The sequence below is a fragment of the Anas platyrhynchos genome, chromosome 2, assembly GCF_047663525.1.
Source record: "Anas platyrhynchos isolate ZD024472 breed Pekin duck chromosome 2, IASCAAS_PekinDuck_T2T, whole genome shotgun sequence".
NCBI lineage: Eukaryota > Metazoa > Chordata > Aves > Anseriformes > Anatidae > Anas > Anas platyrhynchos.
Genome location: NC_092588.1, coordinates 40738284 through 40762084, shown reverse-complemented (window position 1 = coordinate 40762084; position 23801 = coordinate 40738284). Strand labels below are relative to the sequence as shown.

Here is a 23801-nt window from a genome sequence, read left to right as displayed (position 1 = left end):
GACCTCAGCAGCTCCTTGTATGTCTTTCACTCTTGGCCTTTCACCATCTTTGTAGCCCTTCTCTGGACACTCTCCAATAGTTTCACATCCTTGAAATCATAGATATTGTTGTTTACACTCTAGTTGTTCATAACCTTGTTGACCTATATAAGCTACCATCAAGCCCATCTGGCCCTAGGCTGGACTTGGCTTTCTTATAAAACAAGAAAGAATTTAGTGGGGCATGTAATTTCCATTTTTTTTTTTTTTTGTTTTGTTTAACAAAACAAAGCAAAACTTCTCTTTTTCCTTACTGTGTCTTTTTCATTCTGCTCCTGTCCCTGGTATTTTGCTCAAATTTCTTCACATTGTCCCCATTCATCTTAATCTCCTTTCTCTTGCTTACTAGTTCAGTTTTCTGTTTCTGCACTAATTTCTATTTTGTAAGAAAAATAAAAACTTAGGCTTTTCTAACTATTGGAGAGGAATTGAGAAAGCTGTCTGGTAGTGAACATTTCCTATATTTCTAACTTTTCTTTAGGACTTTAATTTAAGTAAAATCTGAATGATCTATAAAATATAAATTTGCCTGGTACATTTTAGAAACTTGAAGTGCCCTAAATGAAATTTGATTAGAACCAAAATCTTGTCATAAGTGTTTGCCTGTCAGAAGGCATTATGTCAGAAGGTATATATATTTTATTGTGATATGCAGTGATTGAAGAAATACAAATTATCCAAGGATCAGAAGAAGTTACGTCATTAAACAGGATTTGATGTTAGACGTAATTAGTGTGTGTTTTCTTAGATTCAGAAGGGAGATGTTATGTTAAATGTTACTAAAAATATGTGTATGTATATATCCTCAGCAAAATCCAGGCTAAGCTTTCCCTTGACTTCAATCATATTTGGGTGCAAACATTTTTAATTTTTTTTATTAAGTATTTCCCTTCTTTTGCAGGTGGATTCATTTTTGGTGGAAGCTGTTTCTCTCGGTCATTTGCAAAAAGTGGTTATAGGCCATGATGGAGAAGGATATGGGGCTGGCATGTACCTCAAGATGGTAACAGTCAGGGAATCACAAGACTCAGACAAAGAATGGGTTTTCCCATGGTGGAACTGGCTTGATACTCATCTGGGATCCTGTGAGACTGTTTGTGAGATAGTTACAGTTGGTAAGCTCTTCTGCAAAACTGTCTTCCTCTCTACATATTTTTGAATTTGGCTATAGATCTTTCAGATCTCTATATTTTCTTTCTTTTATTGCAAATGTGATTTTTCAGTTTTATTTTTTTATTATAGAAAGACTGCATCTAGTAATGTCAAAGTGAATAAAATTCTGTATATTGTGTATGAAACTCTCACCTTCTGAATTAGATTTAGCACATTGCAATGAAAGATTTAAAGCAGGTAAGAGTTTTAGATGAATGCCTTATGGGGATAAATAGCTTAAGTTTTATGCATTAATTTTCAGGTCACTTAGGATCTAATTTGAAATCCAGAGAAGAATTACTTTAGTTAAATGAGCTTAGTACCCATGGTATTATTCCACTGTGCAAAGAAACAGCGCCATTTTTCTATGCTCAGTTTACGCTCATTTCAAGTTTACTACACCAAAAGATGTGCAAATCTAAATCTGGATGTATCTGGCAAAAGAACAATTACAGCAGACTTGTAGCAAAGATTCCTTCCTTCAATCCTGTGAAAACAATTTCATGTAAATGAACTGTTAAAGTTCATCCAGAACAAAGAATATGGCTTCAAATCATAAGCTGCCCTTGATAGATATGTAGGCATTCAGTTGTATAATTTTTTCTGAATTGTAGAAAGCAGATTTTTATAAGCTGTTTCCTTCCATTAAATCATTTTCATTTCCCATAGAATGATTAAAATGGAATGAAAATTAAGGATAGCAGCAATTAATAGAGAAAAAGAGAGGAAGATGGTAATATTGAACTCTTAAGATCTGCAAATATTTTTATGTGTTTACAATAGGTTTACCTGTTAGTCTTACACTATTATAACACATTATATTGCTAAGTATTATACAGTTGCAAGTGAAGTTCATTGTTATTATTCATTTTGCGTTAGGTGTCTACAGGCTACAGATGGCTGGTGCTTCTAAATGATAAATTGGTTTTGGTAACATTGATTGCTTTTTTTAAGAACAATTAATTAGACCTCTAAAAGGTGACTGACTGTTCTCTTAGTAATTACTTCCAAACATGACAAGGAGAGTAACATGGCATCAGGAAAATACCTGTGAAACTAAAGTTTAAACACAGCAAGAACATTAAGCTGTTAAATTCTTGGCAAAAACAAAAACAAAACCACCACCAACACCAAAAAAACCCACAATATAATAAAGGTATTGATGTGTTATTCTTAGTGAGCTGTTGCCATAGATACAACGTAACCTGCAAATAGAGCTTGCTTTGTGTACTGTAAAGGCTATGGGCCTGTTATTTTATGCCATTCTGTCATATTGTCGTCTTTCCTCTTTCTCTTTGATCATTTTTAAAGGTAGAAGATTGATTTCTTGTCCTAAACTGCCTGAAATCAACATGCAGTCATCAGGTCTCTGGATAATGGACATCACTGGATCTGACTTGAGCAATGAAGTGGATCCATTACACCTTTCTTTCATCTTCTACGGCAACCTGAATCACAAAAAGTTGCCACTTCAAGTTACAGGAAAAGCAATTCAAATCAAAGTACTTCAACCTTTATCTATTGAAAGAAAAGCTTAAGGATCATGTACCTGATGACCCTCTTAATTCTGAGTTAAACCGTTTCTTTAAACTAAACTACCAAATTGATTTTTAAGTCCTCTGTGTAGTTTGGCACAGGTCATCATTTTTGTTTGTAGGCAGTAAGGCTGTCACTGGGGCAGTGCTTTTTGAATGAGTAAAAACGAACCTTTTCCCAAGGTTTCATACTGAGAATGTTTAATTGAGCAAAGGGGTTCCTACGTGCATATCACAGTACATACCAGCCTGCAGGTGCTGATTTTCAGTTCTTGTTGATATTACAAAAGTAATTTGTAAACATACAATGTTTTGTGCCATGAGATACTATCGAGGTTTTAGGGCAATGATGAAGAAGGAAAAATCATGTATGAGATGAGACTTAACAGAAAGTTCATTCTTGTCTTTCATGTAATTTATTCATCCTTGTCACCATGTTTTTGCAGGCTAACTTCTTTTTCTTGCATTGTTAGCCTCTTTTATTTTTGCCTGTCATTATCATTTTATTTTTCCTCTTGATCAGCTCCTTTTTCCCCACAAGTTTTCCTCTTTACTTAGTTCTTCTCATCTTCTATCATTTGTCTTCACTTCCTCCTATTACTCTTCAACGTAAATATTAACAACCTTTTGACTGACTGAATGAATTTGACTGCATTGAAATATGGCCTGCTTCTTTCCCAATTCTTTTACTTCCTTCTTGTAACTATAATTTCTTCCTCGGTGCCAATGCTGTGTTACTGTTATGCTATTCTGATTTTACTCTCCATGAATGTAGAGTACATCTCTCCAATACAATAGAATTTGGAACTGACCTGAAGGTAAACACTACAGAAATCTACTCTAGTTTAGGAAATCCCTGAACCACAATGTGCTGAAAACTAGGAAAATTTTCAAGGGAAGTGTGACAATTACCTGTCCTGTTCTTGTACTGCTTGTTCCATCTTTCCATTGGCCTTTGTGGGTTCTTAGGAAATAGTTGGTCCCTGTGAGAAAACTGGAAGATTTAACCTCAGTTGGTTTGTTAGCCTTGTTTTAACCTCGATCTACAGAAACAACTATATGGTCAGACTGATGGAATGGGAGGAAGCAGACAGACAAGGCAGTGGGAGCTTCTCAAGCCAGCTTTGTATCACAGAAATATGTTCATGAAGCCATATCCTGAAAGATGTTTCTCCATGATCGACTGCTGAAACAGCAGAAGCAGGTAGCAAGGGAAAAGCAGGAAAGTAAGGGTGAAGAGATCCCTGTTCCAAAGAGTGAGTGAGAATGTTACTTTTGATCATGGGGTTCATCAGAAAGCAGCCTTGGAGTTGTGAATATAGAAACTGTTCCTGGTTCTTCCTACTAGTCTGGTAAATAGGACTTAATGATTACACCAAAGAAATAACCAGCTGTTTTTTCATGTTCTTCCTTTCTTTAGTGAAAGAGGAAGTAAGCACACTAGATTAGGCTATAAACATGTTCTGAAATGAGGAGTACCTAGTTCTGCTAAAGAACCTCTTCTAAATATAAAGAAATGGTATGAAACTGGAAGTACCCTATCAGAGGAAAGGTCAGGTCCCATGTAGTGCTGCTAGCTGGGCAGTATTTCAGTGCTACTATCTGGGCAGTATTTGCAATGAAAGAGCAAGGGAAAGAATAGTTAGAAAGGGGAAAAATGGTAACAGTTATAAATCTGCTCCAATTCTTCAGCTATTGTAGTTTGATCAGCTGTTGCATACAGCTGTCAACTATATTTGATCTGGCACAATTAGAATGAAATCCATTCATCTTCTCTTTTTCTCACTTAGGATGAACTGGCAGATATTGGCTCACTGTACAAAGTTCAGGTAACTGGCCCACATAGTGAGCTAAAACAGCCATGGCACTTAGATTTACTGCATATGAAGCACACAGGCACAAAGGAGGAGATGTATTTAGCTTTTGACTGCTTGTTCAACCCTAATGAAGACAAATGTGTGGAACTGCCAGCTCTCTATGCAGATCAGGAGCCTTTGCCTGGTAAGCTAAGTCTGTTTTTGTTACTGGGGTCAGGATCTATGTCACTGGAATACCAGTATATCTCCTGGGCCTGAAATACTACTGTATGAGACTTTCCACAAGAATTTGATATTAAGGAATATGATGCTTTGCACTTGCATTTATCAAAAAAGAAAGCTGAGCAAAGAGGAATCACTTGTATCAGGATTATGACAGATGTTATAACTGCTGACACCAGACACAGAATATGGTTTCTTTCATGTGAGACAGTTCCAGTTTTAGCTCTTGATTATTTATTATCTCTTCAAATTAATGCTGTGTCAGCTGAAGATGTGTACAAAATATTAACTTGTGTGTAATATTACCTGAATCTTCCTATTCACAAAGAAATGTGACCTAGAAATGTAGTCAATGTTTTAAGAATGAAAGAATTGCAAAGACACCCTACAAAACAGAATTAAAAACAAACAAACAAACAAACAAACCAAAAAAGCTTTGTTACAATCAGCCAACAAAGGATAGCCAAGAACTTCAACTGCAGTAGCATTTTATTGATGTTGATGAGAAATTTATAGTACAGCTAGTATTATTCCAGCAAAAATATATTGAGTTGCAGTTTTCTCTGATGTTATTAATACATGTGAATTGTGTATATGATGATGACAGAGATATGATAAAGTGATTACCCCCAGCCCCCCAGGAATATGGAGAACAACCAATTGCATACTGATGGCTTGATCACTCGCTATTTAAGAACAGGATTCCCATTTATGCAGCTCATTAGAATAAAGAGGATTGATGCGGATAGTAAAGATCATGTATTGAAGCGTTTAGTGACAGTTAAGAGGTTTATTGCCAGAGGCTATAGTACAAAGAGTGTTCTGCTTAAACAGAATAGAAAATAATAGAAAAAGATGGAAGCTACCCAGAAAAAGGAACAAAATATTCCATATGAACTTTAGCATGCTGTTCTCTAGGGAGATTTTCCTAAATATTTTATCCCATTTAAAGTTGAAACTCGAACAAATAAAATAATGAAGACCTTATAAATCTCTGATTGTATGTGGGTTTGCATAATTTTAAACACTTAGTAGCCTTGTACTCATTTACTGAAAAAAAATCTTATGTTTTTGGTCCATCAGGTTCAAAATAGCATTGGATGTTCCATGTAATATATTCAGAATTTAAAATGCTAAATACATAATAACTCTGGTGCTTGTTAAAATCTCCATTACCCCAATTTATTTATGAAAAAAAAAAAAAAGGAAAATTATAAGTATTGGTAATTATTTTCAGAATTTGGAATTGCTAAATGTTTAACTAGATATTAAAACTCCAAAAGTTCAAACCAAAATAAAAATTCTAGAATTCATCTCTCAAAGTCTTTGTTATGCTAGGAACCACATGGAGATAATGTAAGAGAGCAGTAATGTTATTAGTAGAGCAATTCAGTCGAGGTGAAATGAAAGGCTGAGATATTTTCCTTGGAAAAATACTAAGAAGGAGATGTGTACATAGTTTCTGACACAAATTATCACATAGTTGGGTAGTGTTTTACTAACCTAGGAAGTTTCACACAGACCATTTAGTGGAGTCCAGACTAAGGGAAATACCGTAGGAGGAATTCTCTTCTAGATTTCACTGGCTTTGAGTATGTGAGCAGTCCTTTTGAACTCACATGTATGTCCACAGATGCAGTAATGACATTTGGGATACTTAAAGATGCACCTTATTATGAATGATCTACAATTGAAAGTATTAATATCAATCAAGTTTTTTTTTTTTTTTGCCTTTTTTTTTTTTTCTCTGTGGCCCCGACACTTATTCAGTCTAAACATTCTAAATGTCAGCTTTTTCCTTGTATTCTAGCTAATATACTGGAGACAAATCAGTTTGCACTCATTATTTCTTCTAAAGAGACCCATTTATGGAGATGTCTTCAATAAATGTCTCGGTAATATAAATTTGAATAAAGACAAAAGAACAATTTTGAAAGATAAAGATCGATAAAGATCATTGCTATTCCCAGACAAATCAAACAACAAGTAGATAACTCTATAGGGAGCAATGTAAATGCAAAAAACATCCAAGTAAAGAGTATCCTTTATCAGTTATTTCAGCTGCCTGGTTGTAATGAAGGCCATGTTATTATAAATACTTCTCTTCTAAACTAAGTGATTCCATGAGATTTAGCAAGGCAAAAATAGATATCTGTGCTCATCTGTGATCTTCAGGAAATTCACAGCTACTTCTTTAAGGTGTTTTTAGTCCGCTTTTAGTTTCTCACTGTTCCAGTCTGCCAGTGATAGGCAATAAATTATATTAATCCCCCCTATGCTGGGTCTGTTTTGCCAGTGATGATAATTGGTAAGTGATCTCCCTGTCCTTATCTCAACCCTTGAGCCTTTTCCATTGTATTTTCTCCTCCTTTTTTATTTGAGAAGGGGCAGAGAGAGAGTGGTTGTGGTGTTCAGCTGCCCAGCAAGGTGAAACCACCACATCATCTGATTTGGTGAGACTTGAGGATGATTTCATTCCCAGTAAGTTACAGCTGTCAATTGTCATTGAATATATTTTTAATAATTAAAAAACAAACAAACAAACAAAAAAAAACCATGCACACATATTCAAAATTGCTTCTCTGAAATTGCTTTATCCTAGTATTTTATAAACATGTTTTTTAGTCTATCTGTATCATGGTCCAAATTATTTATCATGCATCTTTGCAGACTTCAAAATAAAATACAATGATTACTATTTTTTTTTCCCCCTTATAAATTCTGTGATAATTCTGCAGAGGACATTAATGTGCATATTAACACTCATACTGACACAAAGTCAATGCACACTTAAATTGTGAAGTGCTTTTGAAAATGACGTTTTCAGTTACAATTAAAATTTTAGAACTTCTAGCTCTTAGCTTCTATATTTCTTGATGCTTTCGAGATAAATTTCTTGATGATTTTTAGAATGCCGTTGTTGTTAAATGCAGTTGAAATCATGTATCAGAAGTTATATAGCAGTATATATCCCAACATAGAAGTTATCTAAAGTTAGAAGAACTTGCAATATGTAGTTGTTAAAATAACCACTGCAGATGAGTGTTACCTTATATTTACTAATGTATTTTTAACACCAGTTATGAATTTGACTCTTCTGGCTCACATTAGGGTTCTGTGATGCAAATTAAGATTTTTTTTCCACAACATGAACACAAATTCCAACATCCCCCCTCCATCCACCAAGTCTGTTAACACAGGACCATGAGTTAAAGTGCTTAACATCTGTAGCAATAAACATCTGTATTAACAAACATATTCATCTTTAATAAAAACAAAACAAAACACAAAGCTTTACATTTTTACAATATACAGACAAAATATAACTTTTTCACTGCTTTGTTAATCATAATAGGTCACTGCTATATAGTAGTGTACCATGGATGTATTGAGGCATGGAGAAGTATTAACTTACTTATTTACTTAACTGTACTAGATACCGTTCAGTCCAGCAGCTCATGTTTATCAAATAGGTCCATTTTCATTAGAGGCAATGATAAATTCCATGTTAACTTCCAAAATGAAAGTAGTTCAGAGATGCTTCAGCTAATGTATTCTTTTGACTTATTAGACTTATTAGCCATGGCTTGTTAGCTCAAACATAGCACCAACCTAGCAAGAATGAATCTGGCTTGGGTATTGAGCTGGTGAAGTGAGTCATAGTATTCTGCTTAATTTGACTAATTCGTATTCCTGCTAACTCAGGCCTCTCTTACCACACACTTAAGTAGGGTAGATGAATCCTGTACTTTTGCCTAGATTCATAATATCAAATATTGAATGGGTACAAGATGATTTGCTCCACAGTCTTCAGCCTTTCTTAGTGTTTTTCCCCCATTGTAAAAAATATTTGTACCGCTTGATTTCATTGCAAACCTAAAATCATAATAGTGTAAAAGGTTTAACTGTACCTCTGAGATTCGGACAGGATATGGTTGTGCCATTTAAACTGTTTACCCTGAAAAGTTATTGAGATTTATATAGGCAAATGTTACTGAATATTGCTCTAAATGATATTTGAATAAGTTTTGATTCATAGTAAGTTAAATAAAAAAATGGCAAAATCAAGGTAACACCTTATCATAGATCATCAATCATAGATTGATGATCCTGTTTTTAATTCATGTTTTCTTTTTCTCTTTTCAATGAACACTGATCATTTTCACTTTTCAAATGTTGTTACAAATATTGACTTACATCTGAAACAGTCCTCTTTTATAAAGAGGATTGGACAGAGACAAAGAATGGCAAGGCTGAACAGAACATCATATTTTAGTAGATTTTTGTTGGTAGAGGGATGTTGTCTATTTGATAGTGAGAATAGTCCCAAATCACCCTGAAAACTTTAGCCTTTTCCCTAGAAACTCATTTATATTATGCCTTCCTTTATAGGAGTTCCTTTGTATATTTTGTTTTGTTTTGCTTATATAACAAGAGTCCTCTTATCCAAAATCTTTGAAAATTAAAGAAGTATTTGCTGTGACTACAGTGAGCTTTGAATTAGGCATTAACAGTTTCATATGGAACTTCTGACTCAGAAAAAATACTAGGTATGTTTCTAATTTTTGGTATGTATCTCACTTGAATACAGATATTATGAACTAGTTGTGTGATTAAAGTTGAGACCATGGTTAAGTATTAATGATCATGGACCAAAACAGTAAAAGTGTTTGTAGACATTGTGATTTCTAATTCACGCTAATGAGTGGTCAGATCTGTGGTACAAACTCTTTCCAATATAATTCACACAAGCAGCCTTTTGACTTCAATGGATCTGCTCACATGAGCAAGTTATACATATAGTATACCTACAACAGATGAGTGATATAGAGGTTTACCTTCGTATCCTAGCTCCTCTAAAAGCAAAAATGCCATTGGCTAAGCTCCAAAGAATCTCTTGGACAGCTCATATGCTTTCAAATATCTAGATCTCCAGCAAGGGCAAGTCTGTGTAGCTAAGTTCACTTTATTGCAACTATATTGTCTTTCATCTGACAGTGCATATTTACCTGCCTTGAAGAAAGGGATGAGATATATTATAGTTCCAACCTAGGAAAACTTTTGTTCTATTTCTTATCATCAAACATGAGTGATGTCATCAATTACAAGCACTCTCCCAGGTCATGGTTTAAATGTGAAAAAAAAAATCCAGGAAAAAAATCCCTTAAATTAATAATGACACAGTGAAATAAATTTACTTTTCAGAAAACAGTTTTTTTCAGTCACCATCCCCGCATAGCAAAACATGAAGAGAAACAAAGACATTTCAGTATATCACAATGAGCACACCTTCATTAGCAGACTGATACAGTCCCTATTATTTAATGAATCCTTTTAGATATTCATTTTTCAATCAGTATGCAAAACCACACAGTATGCAAAACCACTCTCATTCCAGTGATGTGACCTTTTTATTTTAGACACATAAAGAAATAGCTATATAAGATGTCACAATATTTGAATTCAGGCCTTTTGATTATAACACTCAATATGAATAGCACCAACTTGTGAAAAGAGCTGCAAGAAAAGCTTAAAAATAAATATCCTCAGAACACTTTTTTTTCCTCCCTGTTTTCCTCTCACCTACGCATGAAAATAAATGACAGCCTTAGCTCTGGGTTCTTAACAATCATTCTCAAACCTACCAGAAATTTCTCATAATTATATCTCTTTAGAGGATGTAGTTTGGCTAAATGGAGCCATTTCTGTCTTGGAATAAATTTGATTCAAGAGGCAAACTATACTGAAAATATCAGAAGTTTCCAGGATCTATACTGAGTTATTTGTGTATCCTGTGATGTATTTTAGACTGAAATATGTATTTCAGATTTGAATAATGTGTATTTCAATGCTTTCTGGCTTGTATTGTCAATTGTGCTACTGAAAGTGCTTCTCAGTTGCTCCTTGGTTCTGTGTCTGTGTAAAGCACCATTTCTCTTTGTACACACACATTTCCTGGAAAAGCAAACCAGGACCAAGGTGCAGGCAAGCAGCAGAGTGAGGCTGGAAGAGTTCCTGCAGAATGCAACTGTCACACAGTCTAGACATTGCTGAAATTTGCTTTACTGTGCCAGTGATGAAGACTGTGGGAGTTGTGGCTGAATAGTTTGGAGTAGTCAAAAATAGTTCAGTACACATAAAATGTTGGATTTTAAGGGTGCTCAGTCCTTCAACATATCAATCCTAGAGCTTATGGCAAAAACTGTTCGTGAGATAATAAATTCATTCTTGAATATATTCATGGTATGTGTGTATTGCTTATTACCCACATCCCAAATGTGACTTTTACAGTGGATAAAAATGTTCTTCTGAAATGCATTGGAAAAATGAGTGTTACAAGCCAGTGTGGCTGCAAAGTGATAGCTTTTTTCCTTAGGTCAGAGTAACAATGCTTGAAGTTGGAAGCAGAACATCCAGACTAAGTTTAGACTCCTAACTTTTAATGCCCATCTCTAAAATACAAGGGAACCCATCATATGTGTTTTCTAAAGCACCTGCCTTTCTCTGCTGACTGCATAGGGAGCTCATATTCCTAACATAACCTCCAAAGTTTTTTTTTCCCTGAGCTCCTTCTTGTTAAGATGATGCAAGTAACCATGAATATTGAGATTGTGACCTGCTTCTGTTTAAGTGTTTCCTTATTCCTTGCCTCCATTATAAATTTGGTGGCTAAAGTCATTTTAAAAATGAATATAAGAATTTTCCATGAAGTTTCTTTGGAAATAATGTAATCTGATCTCTTCTGGATCATCTCCCTGTGTATTGTGTCAGAAAGAGGCAAGGAAGAAGAAGCTCCACAGCACGGCCGTACATGTCTCTTCTAATCATTACTGTCACCACAGCTGAGAAAACCAGGAATGCTTTCCCTTAAACTCAAATTTCATGTTTCACATTCAAATTTCACAGCTGATCTATATATGAGCGTTATTATATGTACATGGGAGGTTCATTAGGGACTGATAGAAAATGTGAATAGGATTTTCTATTTATGTGTTAAAGAAGTTGAAGGTATTTTTAATTCCTTATTCCTGTTTCACATTAACTTGTTTTAATGTCAAGTTTATTCTAATAGTGTTATGGTCTGACTAGTGAGAAAGCTTGGTAGTCCTGATGCATTAATTCAGTGAAGATAATTACACGAGTTTAAAGCTTAAGACAATCAGATCCCGGCTTTCTTCTAAATCACTTTGTAAGTGCTAAGCTCTGTTTTCAAGAAGAAAATATGGTAGGAGATTCTGATATATTTGCAATGAGTTCTACCAGGGATTGGTAGATAAAGCAGGTGTTGGGCAGGAAGCACGATTTTCTCATACTGACTTTGTTTTTGTACATATATATTTTTTTTCTGAAGTTGTGGAATATTCAATCCATTTGCACACGGGAGACTTGAAGAAAGCAGATGCCACTGGTGAGGCTTATCTCTGTATTCAAGGAGAGAAGAGTGACTCAGGGAAACGATGGCTTAACTCAAGAAACAGCCTGATCACTTTTGCTAGAGGGCAGGTAAAACAATGAGGAAAAATGTAACTGAATCTGTGAGTGTCTTTTTGTTAAAATGTATGTTTACATACAAGTTTTCATGTATAGAGTATCAAAAATACTCTACTAACTTTTGCATTCCATTTATATATGATTTTCTCTTTTAACTCAGAGTTGATTGTCTTCATAGGTAACATTTTAAGCATTACAGAATGGTAAAGCAATTAAATTGATAAAGTGTTTTGTTTTGTTTTTAATTAAATATACTCTAAATATACTTTAATATATTTTAAATATACTCTAAAAGTTCTTTAATATTCTGAACTTTTAAGGCCAGAGAGGTATCTGTACTTTGCTTTAATATGGCTGACAGAGTATTGCCTTTATTAACTTTCCTGAACAGTAATGTCCTTGTTCCAAGCAGCATTTTATTTTTTCGTGTTTCCAATTTTTCCACACTCTTGCTTTTAAACATTGTAAATATATTCTTGCATTTTTGAGTCTTAAAGGGCTTTTCCTAGAAGAGCAATTCCTAGAGTAGTTATTGACTTAAGAATAAAGAAACTAAAACAAATTTCAGGTCAAACAGAAATATCTATTTCAGATCAAAAGAGAATATCTAGCTGACACTTTATTCATAGAATCATAGAATATCCTGAGTTGGAAGGGACCCTTAAGGATCATCAAGTCCAACTCTTGACACCGCACAGGTCTACCCAAAAGTTCAGACCATGTGACTAAGCGCACAGTCCAATCTCTTCTTAAATTCAGACAGGCTCGGTGCAGTGACCACTTCCCTGGGGAGCCTGTTCCAGTGTGCAACCACCCTCTCTGTGAAGAACTTCCTCCTGATGTCAAGCCTAAATTTCCCCTGCCTCAGCTTAACCCCGTTCCCGCGGGTCCTGTGGCTGGTGTTAATGGAGAAAAGGTCTCCTGCCTCTCGACACCCCCTTACGAGGAAGTTGTAGACTGCGATGAGGTCTCCCCTCAGCCTCCTCTTCTCCAGGCTGAACAGGCCCAGTGCCCTCAGCCGTTCCTCGTACGTCTTTCCCTCCAGGCCTTTCACCATCTTCGTAGCCCTCCTCTGGACACTCTCCAACAGTTTCATGTCCTTTTTATACTGTGGTGCCCAGAACTGCACACAGTACTCGAGGTGAGGCCGCACCAGCGCAGAGTAGAGCGGGACAATCACCTCCCTTGACCTACTAGCGATGCCGTGCTTGATGCACCCCAGGACACGGTTGGCCCTCCTGGCTGCCAGGGCACACTGCTGGCTCATATTCAACTTGCTGTCTACCACGACCCCCAGATCCCTCTCTTCTAGGCTGCTCTCCAGCGTCTCATCACCCAGTCTGTATGTGCAGCCAGGGTTTCCCCATCCCAGGTACAGGACCCGGCACTTGCTCTTATTGAACTTCATGTGGTTGGTGATCGCCCAGCTCTCCAACCTATCCAGATCCCTCTGCAAGGCCTTTCCACCCTCATGCGAGTCCACAATTCGTCCAAGTTTGGTGTCATCAGCAAACTTGCTCAAAATACCTTCTATTCCTACATCCAGATCGTTTATAAAAATATTGAAAAGTACCGGCCCTAAAATGGAGCCTTGAGGGACCCCACTGGTGACCGCCCGCCAGCCTGATGCAGCCCCATTCACCATAACCCTTTGGGCCCTGCCTGTTAGCCAATTGCTCACCCATCGTATGATGTTTTTATTTAGCTGTATGGTGGACATTTTGTCCAGTAGGATCCTATGGGAAACCGTGTCAAAAGCCTTGCTGAAGTCCAAAAAAATCACATCAGCTGGTTTCCCTTGGTCCACCATATGGGTGATCTTATCATAAAAGGAAATCAGGTTAGTTAGGCAGGACCTACCCTTCACAAATCCATGCTGGCTGGGACCAATGACTGCTTTGTCCCCCAGGTGCGCCTCAATAAGTTCGAGAACCATCTTCTCCATGATTTTACCAGGCACTGACGTGAGACTGACAGGCCTGTAATTGCTAGGGTCTTCTTTCTGACCCTTCTTGAAAATCAGCACAACATTTGCCAGCTTCCAGTCTACTGGGACCTCTCCAGATTCCCAGGATCGTTGAAAAATAATTGAGAGAGGTTCCGCGATGACGTCCGCCAGCTCTTTCAGCACCCGGGGATGAATCCCATCCGGACCCATGGACTTGTAGGGATCCAGGTGGAGTAGCAAATCCCGCACACGTTCAGGGTCGGTTGGGAGTTTGTCATCCCCACCGTCCCGGTCCTCCAGCTCAGGGCACCCTGGGTCCCGAAGCCCATCATCGGCATTGAAGACAGAGGCAAAGAAGGCGTTAAGCGTCTCTGCTTTGCCTATGTCATTGTCTGTGAGGAGACCTTCCCTATCAAGGAGCAGTCTGGTCTATGTTCAGGTTTGGAAGAATTTGGAACTTTAAAGGGCTTTTCTATATCCTAGGCTATGGCACCTTAGTCACCTTCTTCTATAGAAATGATCTTATTAACAGCTATTTGGAATTTCGTCTTTTAACAGATTTCTTCATTCCAACAATAAACTTGTTCCCAGATGGCTAATTCTCTGTTCTTAGCATTTTTTTTTATTATTTTTTTTTTTTACTTGACTCTTGTGATCAACATGGTCCTCACAATAGCATGAATTTTTGTAAGTCGTACTTCACAGCAACTCTGGAATCAACAACACGTTTTTATTGTTTGCCTTCTCAACCCAAAGCAGATCTCCAATTTTTGTCTTCAAATTACATTTTCAACCCAATAAAGACAATTTCTCTGTCTACACCAGGATAGCTCATGAAGTCATAAGAGATAAAAGAGACTTACTTGTGGAGGTTTTGCACTTGTTTTCCCAAGAGATTAAACAAATCTATTCATGAATATCATGTTTACAAACCTGGTTTCTAAGGCCCAGTTCAAAAAAGCCAACAAATGCATGCTTTAAGCTATCTGTGTCCCCAGTGCCGGTGTGAGCTGATTTATGTTAACTTTCCCATTAATAGTCAAGAAAGATGACTGAGCAAAGAAGAAAACAAACATGTAAGGTCAAGAAGGTGATTATACTAAGATTTGCAGTAGGGAAGAAGGGAAGATACCATGAAGCATGTTTATCATGCAGTTCTAGTGTATGATAAAAATCTATCATATAAATGGCTTCAGTGAAAAATCCTTATTCCAATAGCACACTGGTTAAAATCTTCCCAAAATACTATTCGTTTCCCATTTACCTAATTCCCGCTAAATTATCTGTGATTTTTAGTGAAAGTCAATTGCTTCACATTTTCAGAATTATTGAACACCTGTAACTTTCATTAAGAGTTAGCTTCTGGATCAAAGTAACTTTCAACACAAGTAGAAATTGAGCTGGTTTGGTTATTTTAGTCTATGAAAGTACTAGACATGAGCACTTTACTGCTAGAATGTTTATTTAATGTTTTAAAAATTACTTCTTGGTAAGTACAGCAACATTTTGAAATTGATAATTCACAATATTCACTGGTACAGAAAATACCAGTTATCACATGTACTGTTTAATTATGAACTCAAAGAGAGTAGAATAGCATGAATGAGATAAATTTACTTCCATTAAAACACAGAGCAATGCACAAAGCTAAAATGATAAATATTCAAAAGCAGATACATACTAAGTTTAACTAAAATATATTTTAAATTATTTTCACATTGCAGGTGGATGTTTTCAAAATCAGAGCAGTATACCTTGGCAAGTTGAACAAAGTTCTTGTTGGATTTAAGAGTCCAAAAAAAGGTCAGCAATTTTTTTCGGTAAACTTGTAGTAAAATTAATTTAGATGATCAAATTTAAGGAATCCTGGAACTTCAGAAATATCTTAAATTTAAGATTAAAAATCATAAATGTTCATTTTTTTTTAATTTTAGAAAAAATGAAATTACTCTCAATTTCTTGCTGTTCATTATTTCTGTTGGACCATACATGTCAAGTTTCTAACTTGGTTTCACTAAAATAGGCAAAACATTCCTATCAAATACAATGACACTGTAAAATGGTAAAATTATATGTGAAGCTTTTCTCCATAGAAGTTACTATGTATTTTTGATTACTGTCAACTAAGCCTTTATTTTTCACAAAGCAATATGACTTCATGCTTTTGCAATTTTGACATTTTTTCTTCCTTTCCATTTTTGGATGATGGATATTTTCATTTTTAAGGGAGATTTTTTTTTTGTTAGTTAGTTAGTTTGTTTGTTTCCAGTACTTCATTACTGCTTTTAAGTAAAGAAAAGAAAATCAGTCCATCAGATTAGGAACTGGAACATGGAAGGAAGGCTGTTCTAGCCTCATATTTTTTTCTTCTAATCTCATTAGAAACATATTCTTTCTTATGGGATTCTTAATAAGTGAGGTTGAGTGGCAGATAAAAAGGCTGCATTTTCTGCAGCATTTTTTTTCTTGTCCTCCTTCCAGCTCAACAGCAACTCTTAGTGTTAAGGAAATTGCTTACCTCTTAAATAGCAACAGCAAGGAGCATCATGAATTGATATTTTCTTCAATACTTTGGCTACAGTTTTGGCACAACAGTCTTTAGAGGAAAAATAAGAGGTTCTGCAGATATACCAGTTGTGGAGTTAATGTCAATAATGCAGATAAGTCTTTTCCAGTGCAAGACTTGGAGTATAACCAATTTTACCAAGACTCAGAGTTCTGAGCCTTCAAACACGTTGTTTCCAGAGAATCTACAAAATAGCCTCCATCAAGAGAAATCCTTCAGCTAAGTTTGAAGCTTATTAGATAGCATATATCTTTGCCAGAAAGGAAGTTGTGTTTAGTGGAAAATTTACAGACCAGGAGGCCAACTGCATCCTGGGCTACATCACCAGAGGAGTGACCAGCAGGTCAAGGGAGGTGGTTGTCTCCCTCTGCTCTGCCCTTGTGAGGCCCCACCTGGAGTGCTGCATCCAGGTCTGGGGCCTGCAGCACAAGAAGGAAGTGGACCTGTTAGAGCGCTACAAAGTGCTGGAACACCTCTCCTATAAGCTAAGAGCTGGGGATGTTCAGCCTGGAGAAGAGAATGCCCCTGTAGTAGCCTTCCAGTACCCAAAGGGGGGCTACAAGAAAGCAAAAGAGGGACTCTGTCACGGAGTGTAGTGATAGGAGAAAGAGAATGGTTTTGAATTTAAAAAGTTCAGCCTGAAGAAGAAAAGGCTCCAGGTTGACCTCATTGCAGCTTTTCAATATTTAAAGAGGGCTTATAAAAAAGATGGAGATCAACTTTTTGCTCAGTCAGACAATGACAGGACAAGGGGGAATGGTTTTAAACTAAAAGAGGAGAGATTTAGATTAGAGATTAGGAGGAAATTCTTCACTCAAAGGTTGGTGAGGACTGGAACAGGTTGCCCAGAAAAGTTGTGGATGTCCCATTCCTGGAAGCGTTTGAGACCAGGTTGGATGGATCTTGGAAACCTGATCTAGTGGCATCTCTGCCACGGCAGGGAGGTTGGAACTAGGTGATCTTTAAGGTCCCTTCCAACCCAATCCATTCAATGTATTTATATGGTAGAAATCCTGATATACTGTTTTCTTTTAGGATATTTATAATATCATTTCATTTGTGGGACCTCTATGCCTTCCCATCCTTTTGGGCACTAATAGATCTAATTTGTCCAGTTGTTTATTTTCACAAGGTCTGAAAAAAAAAATTAAGAATTCTTCACTGTATCGAATATACTAGAGAGTAGGAGAACAGACAGATACGTACACACACAGTCAATATATTTTCAGAAGTCTTGTTTCCTTAAAAAGTCAGACAAAAGAAAACATTTTATTGATTTTCTAAAGATAGAAAATTATGACTGCATGCACAGAACATTTTGTTGCTTAAAAGGTATAAATTAATAATGTTCTGTTTATTTTCAATCAGATGAGTGGTTCTTGGAAAAAATTGTTATAAACGAAGTCAGCTACCCTTTTTCTTCTCACGTCTTTGCTCACAATGACTGGATCAATAAATGCTCTAAGAAAGATTTTGTAGAAGTGGTAATTCCGCTCAAAGGTAATGCCAACAGAAATGTCTTCAATTTATGTGAATCACTATTGCATGGTAAAGCAGAATAAAGTCAGCACAATGCTATTTCACAGTGTAGCCAGACTGAACAATGGTATACCGATGTGTGAGTGGCTGGGGCCAGGCCCAAGGCAAATCATGTCTTCTGAAAAAAAAAAAAAAAAAAAAGAAGAAGAAGGAAGAAATCATGCCTGGGATGGAAAAGGTGGGAACGGCAATGCTGCAGAGCTTGTTCTTGCTGCTGCCAGAGGAGGTAGTAATGAGTAGTCTATCCTTTCAATGGTTGGCATCACCCTTGGTGATTAGCAGCAAGTGCTGGCAGCATGTATTCTGTCCTTGGAACAAAGCAAAGAAGATAGGCCTGGCACTTGCACAAATGCCACATGTGGATTTGTGAGGCTGCTAGCCTGGTTTTGCACACCTTCACAGGGTTACAATAAGTAATAGGGCTTTTTGTGACTTGCTTGTGCTGGATCCAGCCCTACGAGGCAAAGAAATTTTATGTTATGGCTCATACTATCTTATAACTTAGGCATGGATTCTGAATATATGTTTGTTCCCAATGCAGAAATGTCTGTGACATCTCTTCCTACAAAACAATTTGATACTAAAAGTAGAGGACGATGGCAAATGTGGGTGCACTGTACACAAGTACCAGAAGATGTGCCTGATATTCAAGTTGTTGTATTTGGAAGAAAAGGGAAATCTCCTGCACAGAAAGTTCAGAACCTGAATGACAATCCGTTTTTGGTTAGCTTCTTTTTTTTATTTTACACAAATCTTACCAATGCTTGCCAGTAAAGTAACACTTGTAAGCTCTATATGTGAAGTTGTGTGGAATTAATTTTTGTTTGACAGAGTTAATGTTTACACCCCCGTATCTTAAATAAACAGCACTTGAAGTTCTTGCATAGGGGGTGATACATATGACTTACTAAAGCTCTCTTTTTGGGTCAATTGCAACATTGGCATGAAAAACCTTACTAAATTTGAACTAAGGCTAGTAGTCTTTAACAGTAAGTCAATAACTAAAGAACTTATCTAGTACTTACTTAGTACTTCCTTTGCTTTTTATTTCACAAACCTCATCTAATCTGTTTTCACTACTCAGAAGCTATGTATCTTTACCATGAGCTTGGGCCTGGTCAAATACCAATTCTGTAATTTATGCATTAAATTAATGGCACATTGATTGAATGGACAGGTGATTGAAACTGGGCCACCCCTTTTCATAAACATTTTTATTCTTAAACATGAAAATTCAGCCATTACTCATCTTCTGGAAATAGGCAATAAACATCATTCTCCCCCCACCCCCCTTTTTTTTTTCTAACAGTTGACTGTTGGAGATATTGGAGATATAACAAAAGTTTCCTTTGTGTTATCCAGTCCATGTTTGCGAAGAGGAATTAAACTTCACAAGGTATTCCAAATGCACTACATATAAACATAAAATACTCTGCTTACTACTAGTATAAGTAGCTGTTGTTGAAGACAGATTGGTAGCTTCGGCTTTGCACCACATTGGCAGGGCCACACATCTTGTGGCTGTTACCTTATGTCTACAGATGATTGTCTGCAGCTTCCAGATCTCTCTGAGGGCAGACCTACCTTACTTCTGCCTACTGACACACATATAGCTATACCGATTCACTGATGTGCAGATCCATACTGCATGGTTCACCAGGACGTGAAGGGCAGCATTTTCTGCTGATGTTAGAAGATGCTAATCCCTGCATGGAAATACTGACAACCTCCTCACACAGAGCAGCCTAATTGTGGAAAGCAATTAAACTGATGCTTTTTTTATTTATTCAGTACAACACATTCATCAGTGGACCTTGAACGTCTGACTGAGATTTAATATGTACTTAAGGTCTCTCATGTAAAGGGATGGTGAAATGATTTAATGTTGTCAATATTATGATTCAAGCAGATTTTAAATGTATACCTTTCCTCAGGTGTGTAGGAAGATTGAATAGAAGGGTGTTGGTCCTGATTACACTTGGGCTTTGGGGAAAAAAAAAAAGCTTGGGTGTTAATGCAAAGAGAAGTTGTGTTAATGAACTATTCCTGGAGGCAGGTGTCTAAAAAGTATTGTGTACATAGCACTGAATAATTCTCAAGACAGTAAAATTATGGTTTTCTGAACTGGGCCACACAGTTCCTTAACCCTACTGCAGATTTAAACAAAGGGTGATTCCCTAGATCAATAAACAGTCCAGAAACTGTTCTGATGGGAAACTCTAGAGACAGCTGCATTCCAGGGTAGAAGCTGAATGAGCTTATGATATTCGAGGGGACATTAGGTCTAAGTTTATGAGCTCCACTGAGGGTAGAGGAGGAGTTTATCTTGTTCATATTCTCTCCCAACATATGTTTGTCAGCTAATTTTGTAGTCAGCTAATTCTCATTTAAAAAATACCTTTCCAGGCCATTTGATAAAACATTCCAAAGACTGACACTACCCTCACAACATCCATTACATGATTAAGTAATGTAAGATTTTAGTGCTCAGAATAGGTGGTTCAGAAAATGGCAGAAAATTCATAAAAGTCATAGTTTGCTATCTGCTTTCTTTACAAAGACAACCCTCTGCAAATGGCTAAGTGATTTTTGTTCATACTTTTAAATACTTCAGTAGTTATTTAATAAATGGTTTATTAGTAGCTATACATTTTTACTATCTGCAAGTCAATGGCTTGCTATAGACCTGTGTAGTCTCTTCTACTGGTGCACTTACAACTCACAACATTAGCCACAGTGAGATATACTGCTTGTGCCAGTAATGTGCTTTTAACATCTATTACTCATTTATCAGTCTGTTTATAAATTATTTATATATGGAATCTTAATCTAAAATATAAGAGTGTTGGTTTGGTTTTAATAGAACTCTTATAGTGCAGTAAAAAAAAAAAAAAAAAGATAAGCTTTATAGAAATCGAAAGTCTATTGGAGTCAGTCAGTATGTGTAATTTCACTATGAATCAGTGGTCAAGCCAAGTTCCAGTTGAAAAGAGCAAAGAATTGTCTTCCTTATTTTCTCATTAAATGAAAGAAGTAATAGGCAAAATTTCAGAAATCTCACAAAACCACAGAGTACAGATGCAACTGCAAAAGATAATATAGAGATAAAATCTCTACATTCCTTTTGCTAATCTCTTGTCTATTCTGATTTTTACAATAGCATCAGAATACCAGAAATTTTCCAGCTGATCTATGTTTCACTGTATGCTTTTTAGGAAATGATCCAAGCTTAGCTAGAATGTGTATATTTCCTGTAACTTTTGAAGACTTAGATACTAGAGAAAACAAAAAAATTGCTTAAAAGCCGTCTCTCCCTTTCCAAAACAAAACAAAAATTACTTTTACTTTCATAAAGTAAAATGTAGATAATATATGATTTGAGATAAAGATGCAATCTTATGACTAATGACTAACAAGAATTTGTCAGGTACATTTTACTGCATAAATTTACACTTTTTTTTTTTCTTTTTTGAGGGGGACAGTTTCTGTTATGTTTATGTAGTTATAATTATATTATATAGTTGACCCTTTGTCTACTTTTACTACCAAAGGACTTTGTGGTACTCGATATTTAATTAGGGATGTTTATACTGATAGAAGTTAGGGAGGATATCCGTGTGTGAAAAGAATATAGACATTTAGTAAGGATATTCAATTACTGAAGGTGCAAAAATGGATACACAACACACTGCAATTTCAGTGGAATTTAATACTGTCTAAAAAATCCCACTCTGTTTACTCAAACTACTAACAGTTTGGTTCTGGAAATCATCATAGGAAATTGTTTACATTCATCTGGAAGCTTTTTGCCTGATCTTATGAAGCACTGAGCACATGGCATAAGCAGAAATGGAAAATATTCAGTAATTATATTTCTAGGAACAAGTCTGCCATTTTTTTTAAACTTTAAACTCTAAAATTCCTAATAAATTATATAATTCAATGGTATAATTATGTATGCATTTCACAGCCTACACTTGAAGTCTATGTAAGGAAACACATATTCAAAAGTCAGGATTTCCAAACAGTGGTATGTGTATCCTGTATGATGAGCCACAAGCTTCTGTTGCTGCTGCAGGTGCCAGCAGAGGTAGTAAGTCACCATAGTAATTTTGGAAATTCCTGCCTAAAGGTTTCAATTACAAGTGACATTAAGTTTTCCCTTTCCCTTTCCCTTTCCCTTTCCCTTTCCCTTTCCCTTCCCCTTCCCCTTCCCCTTCCCCTTCCCCTTCCCCTTCCCCTTCCCCTTCCCCTTCCCCTTCCCCTTCCCCTTCCCCTTCCCCTTCCCCTTCCCCTTTCCCTTCCCCTTCCCCTTCCCTTTCCCTTTCCCTTTCCCTTTCCCTTTCCCTTTCCCTTTCCCTTTCCCTTTCCCTTTCCCTTTCCCTTTCCCTTTCCCTTTCCCTTTCCCTTTCCCTTTCCCTTTCCCTTTCCCTTTCCCTTTCCCTTTCCCTTTCCCTTTCATTCTCCTCTCTTTCCTTTTACTTTTCCTCTTGTCCTGTATATAATAATTTTATACAAAAAGATTCTGATTTCTTAAGTCATTTCTGCAGACTTGCAGTTATTAGCTATGTATCACATTCAGTCCTGAATGTTTTAGCACCAGAAATATGTCTGCATATGCTTGATACTTTATTATTCTGTATTTTATGAATGGCTCTAGAATAAAACTCATGACCTAGGTTGCCCTCCTGTGAGCCTGATCTCTGCATTAACTGCATCAGGAGCTAGGAAAGCAGGATCCCAAAGCCATGCTTCTTCAGTTGGTTTGGAGGTTCTAAGTTCACAGATTTTGAACCTAATTTACCAGTCTCCACTGGAGTATTTAAAGTTAGGAGGGATTAATCTGGACATGAGCTCTCACTTAATATTGTAATTCATTCTTGAAATGAGACCTAATTTCTTCCAACTTTGAAAATCCTAGCTGTGACACAGCAAGTCACATCTAAACAAATAAAAAACAGCAAAACAATTATTTTATTTATATGGGCAAATTTGAAATTCTGAAATTGCAAGTATGTATGTATCAATTTAATCTGTATTCTTCACTTGGTTCCTTGCAAACAGGCCCTATGTCTGTGTCAATACTCCATGAGGAATACAGCTATTAACAACAGGCTTCAGAATCAGGGGCTTGCAGCACCCACTGTAGCTCTCCTTAGGCTGATAGCTTTTATAAACTGTCTGTGTAAAAATAGGAGGAAATGTCGGTTTCTACAGGGATGGAAACAAGAAACAAAATATTTCAGAGAAGGACATTTGTTTCTGCTTCTGCCTGCAGCTTCGGCTAAAAGACCTGGACACTAAACAAGACTTGGGTTTTTTCACTGAAGCCCAGTGTCTGTTTGGAGAAGATGGATCTGAGACTGTGACAGAGCTAGCAGCAGTCAGACCAGACAAAGCACCACTCAGAGGTATGTTGGTGAACAAGAAATAAATACACAAGCAAGTACACACACAAACTTCCACAAAGTTGTGAACTACCTAATGGAATG

General features: G+C 36.6%; 1 protein-coding gene across 3 annotated transcripts in view; it reads left to right on the top strand.

Moving 5' to 3' along the window:
* RP1 (RP1 axonemal microtubule associated) overlaps nucleotides 1-23801 on the top strand; it is a 216958-nt gene that overhangs the window by 141992 nt on the left and 51165 nt on the right. For all 3 annotated transcript variants that reach the window (XM_072034607.1, XM_038175398.2, XM_038175399.2), the window contains 9 exons: nucleotides 941-1154; nucleotides 2503-2693; nucleotides 4517-4727; nucleotides 12117-12268; nucleotides 15929-16007; nucleotides 18139-18270; nucleotides 18851-19032; nucleotides 19619-19705; nucleotides 23588-23720. In XM_072034607.1, the coding sequence (XP_071890708.1) occupies nucleotides 941-1154; nucleotides 2503-2693; nucleotides 4517-4727; nucleotides 12117-12268; nucleotides 15929-16007; nucleotides 18139-18270; nucleotides 18851-19032; nucleotides 19619-19705; nucleotides 23588-23720 (1381 nt within the window). The remainder of the gene's footprint in view (nucleotides 1-940; nucleotides 1155-2502; nucleotides 2694-4516; nucleotides 4728-12116; nucleotides 12269-15928; nucleotides 16008-18138; nucleotides 18271-18850; nucleotides 19033-19618; nucleotides 19706-23587; nucleotides 23721-23801) is intronic.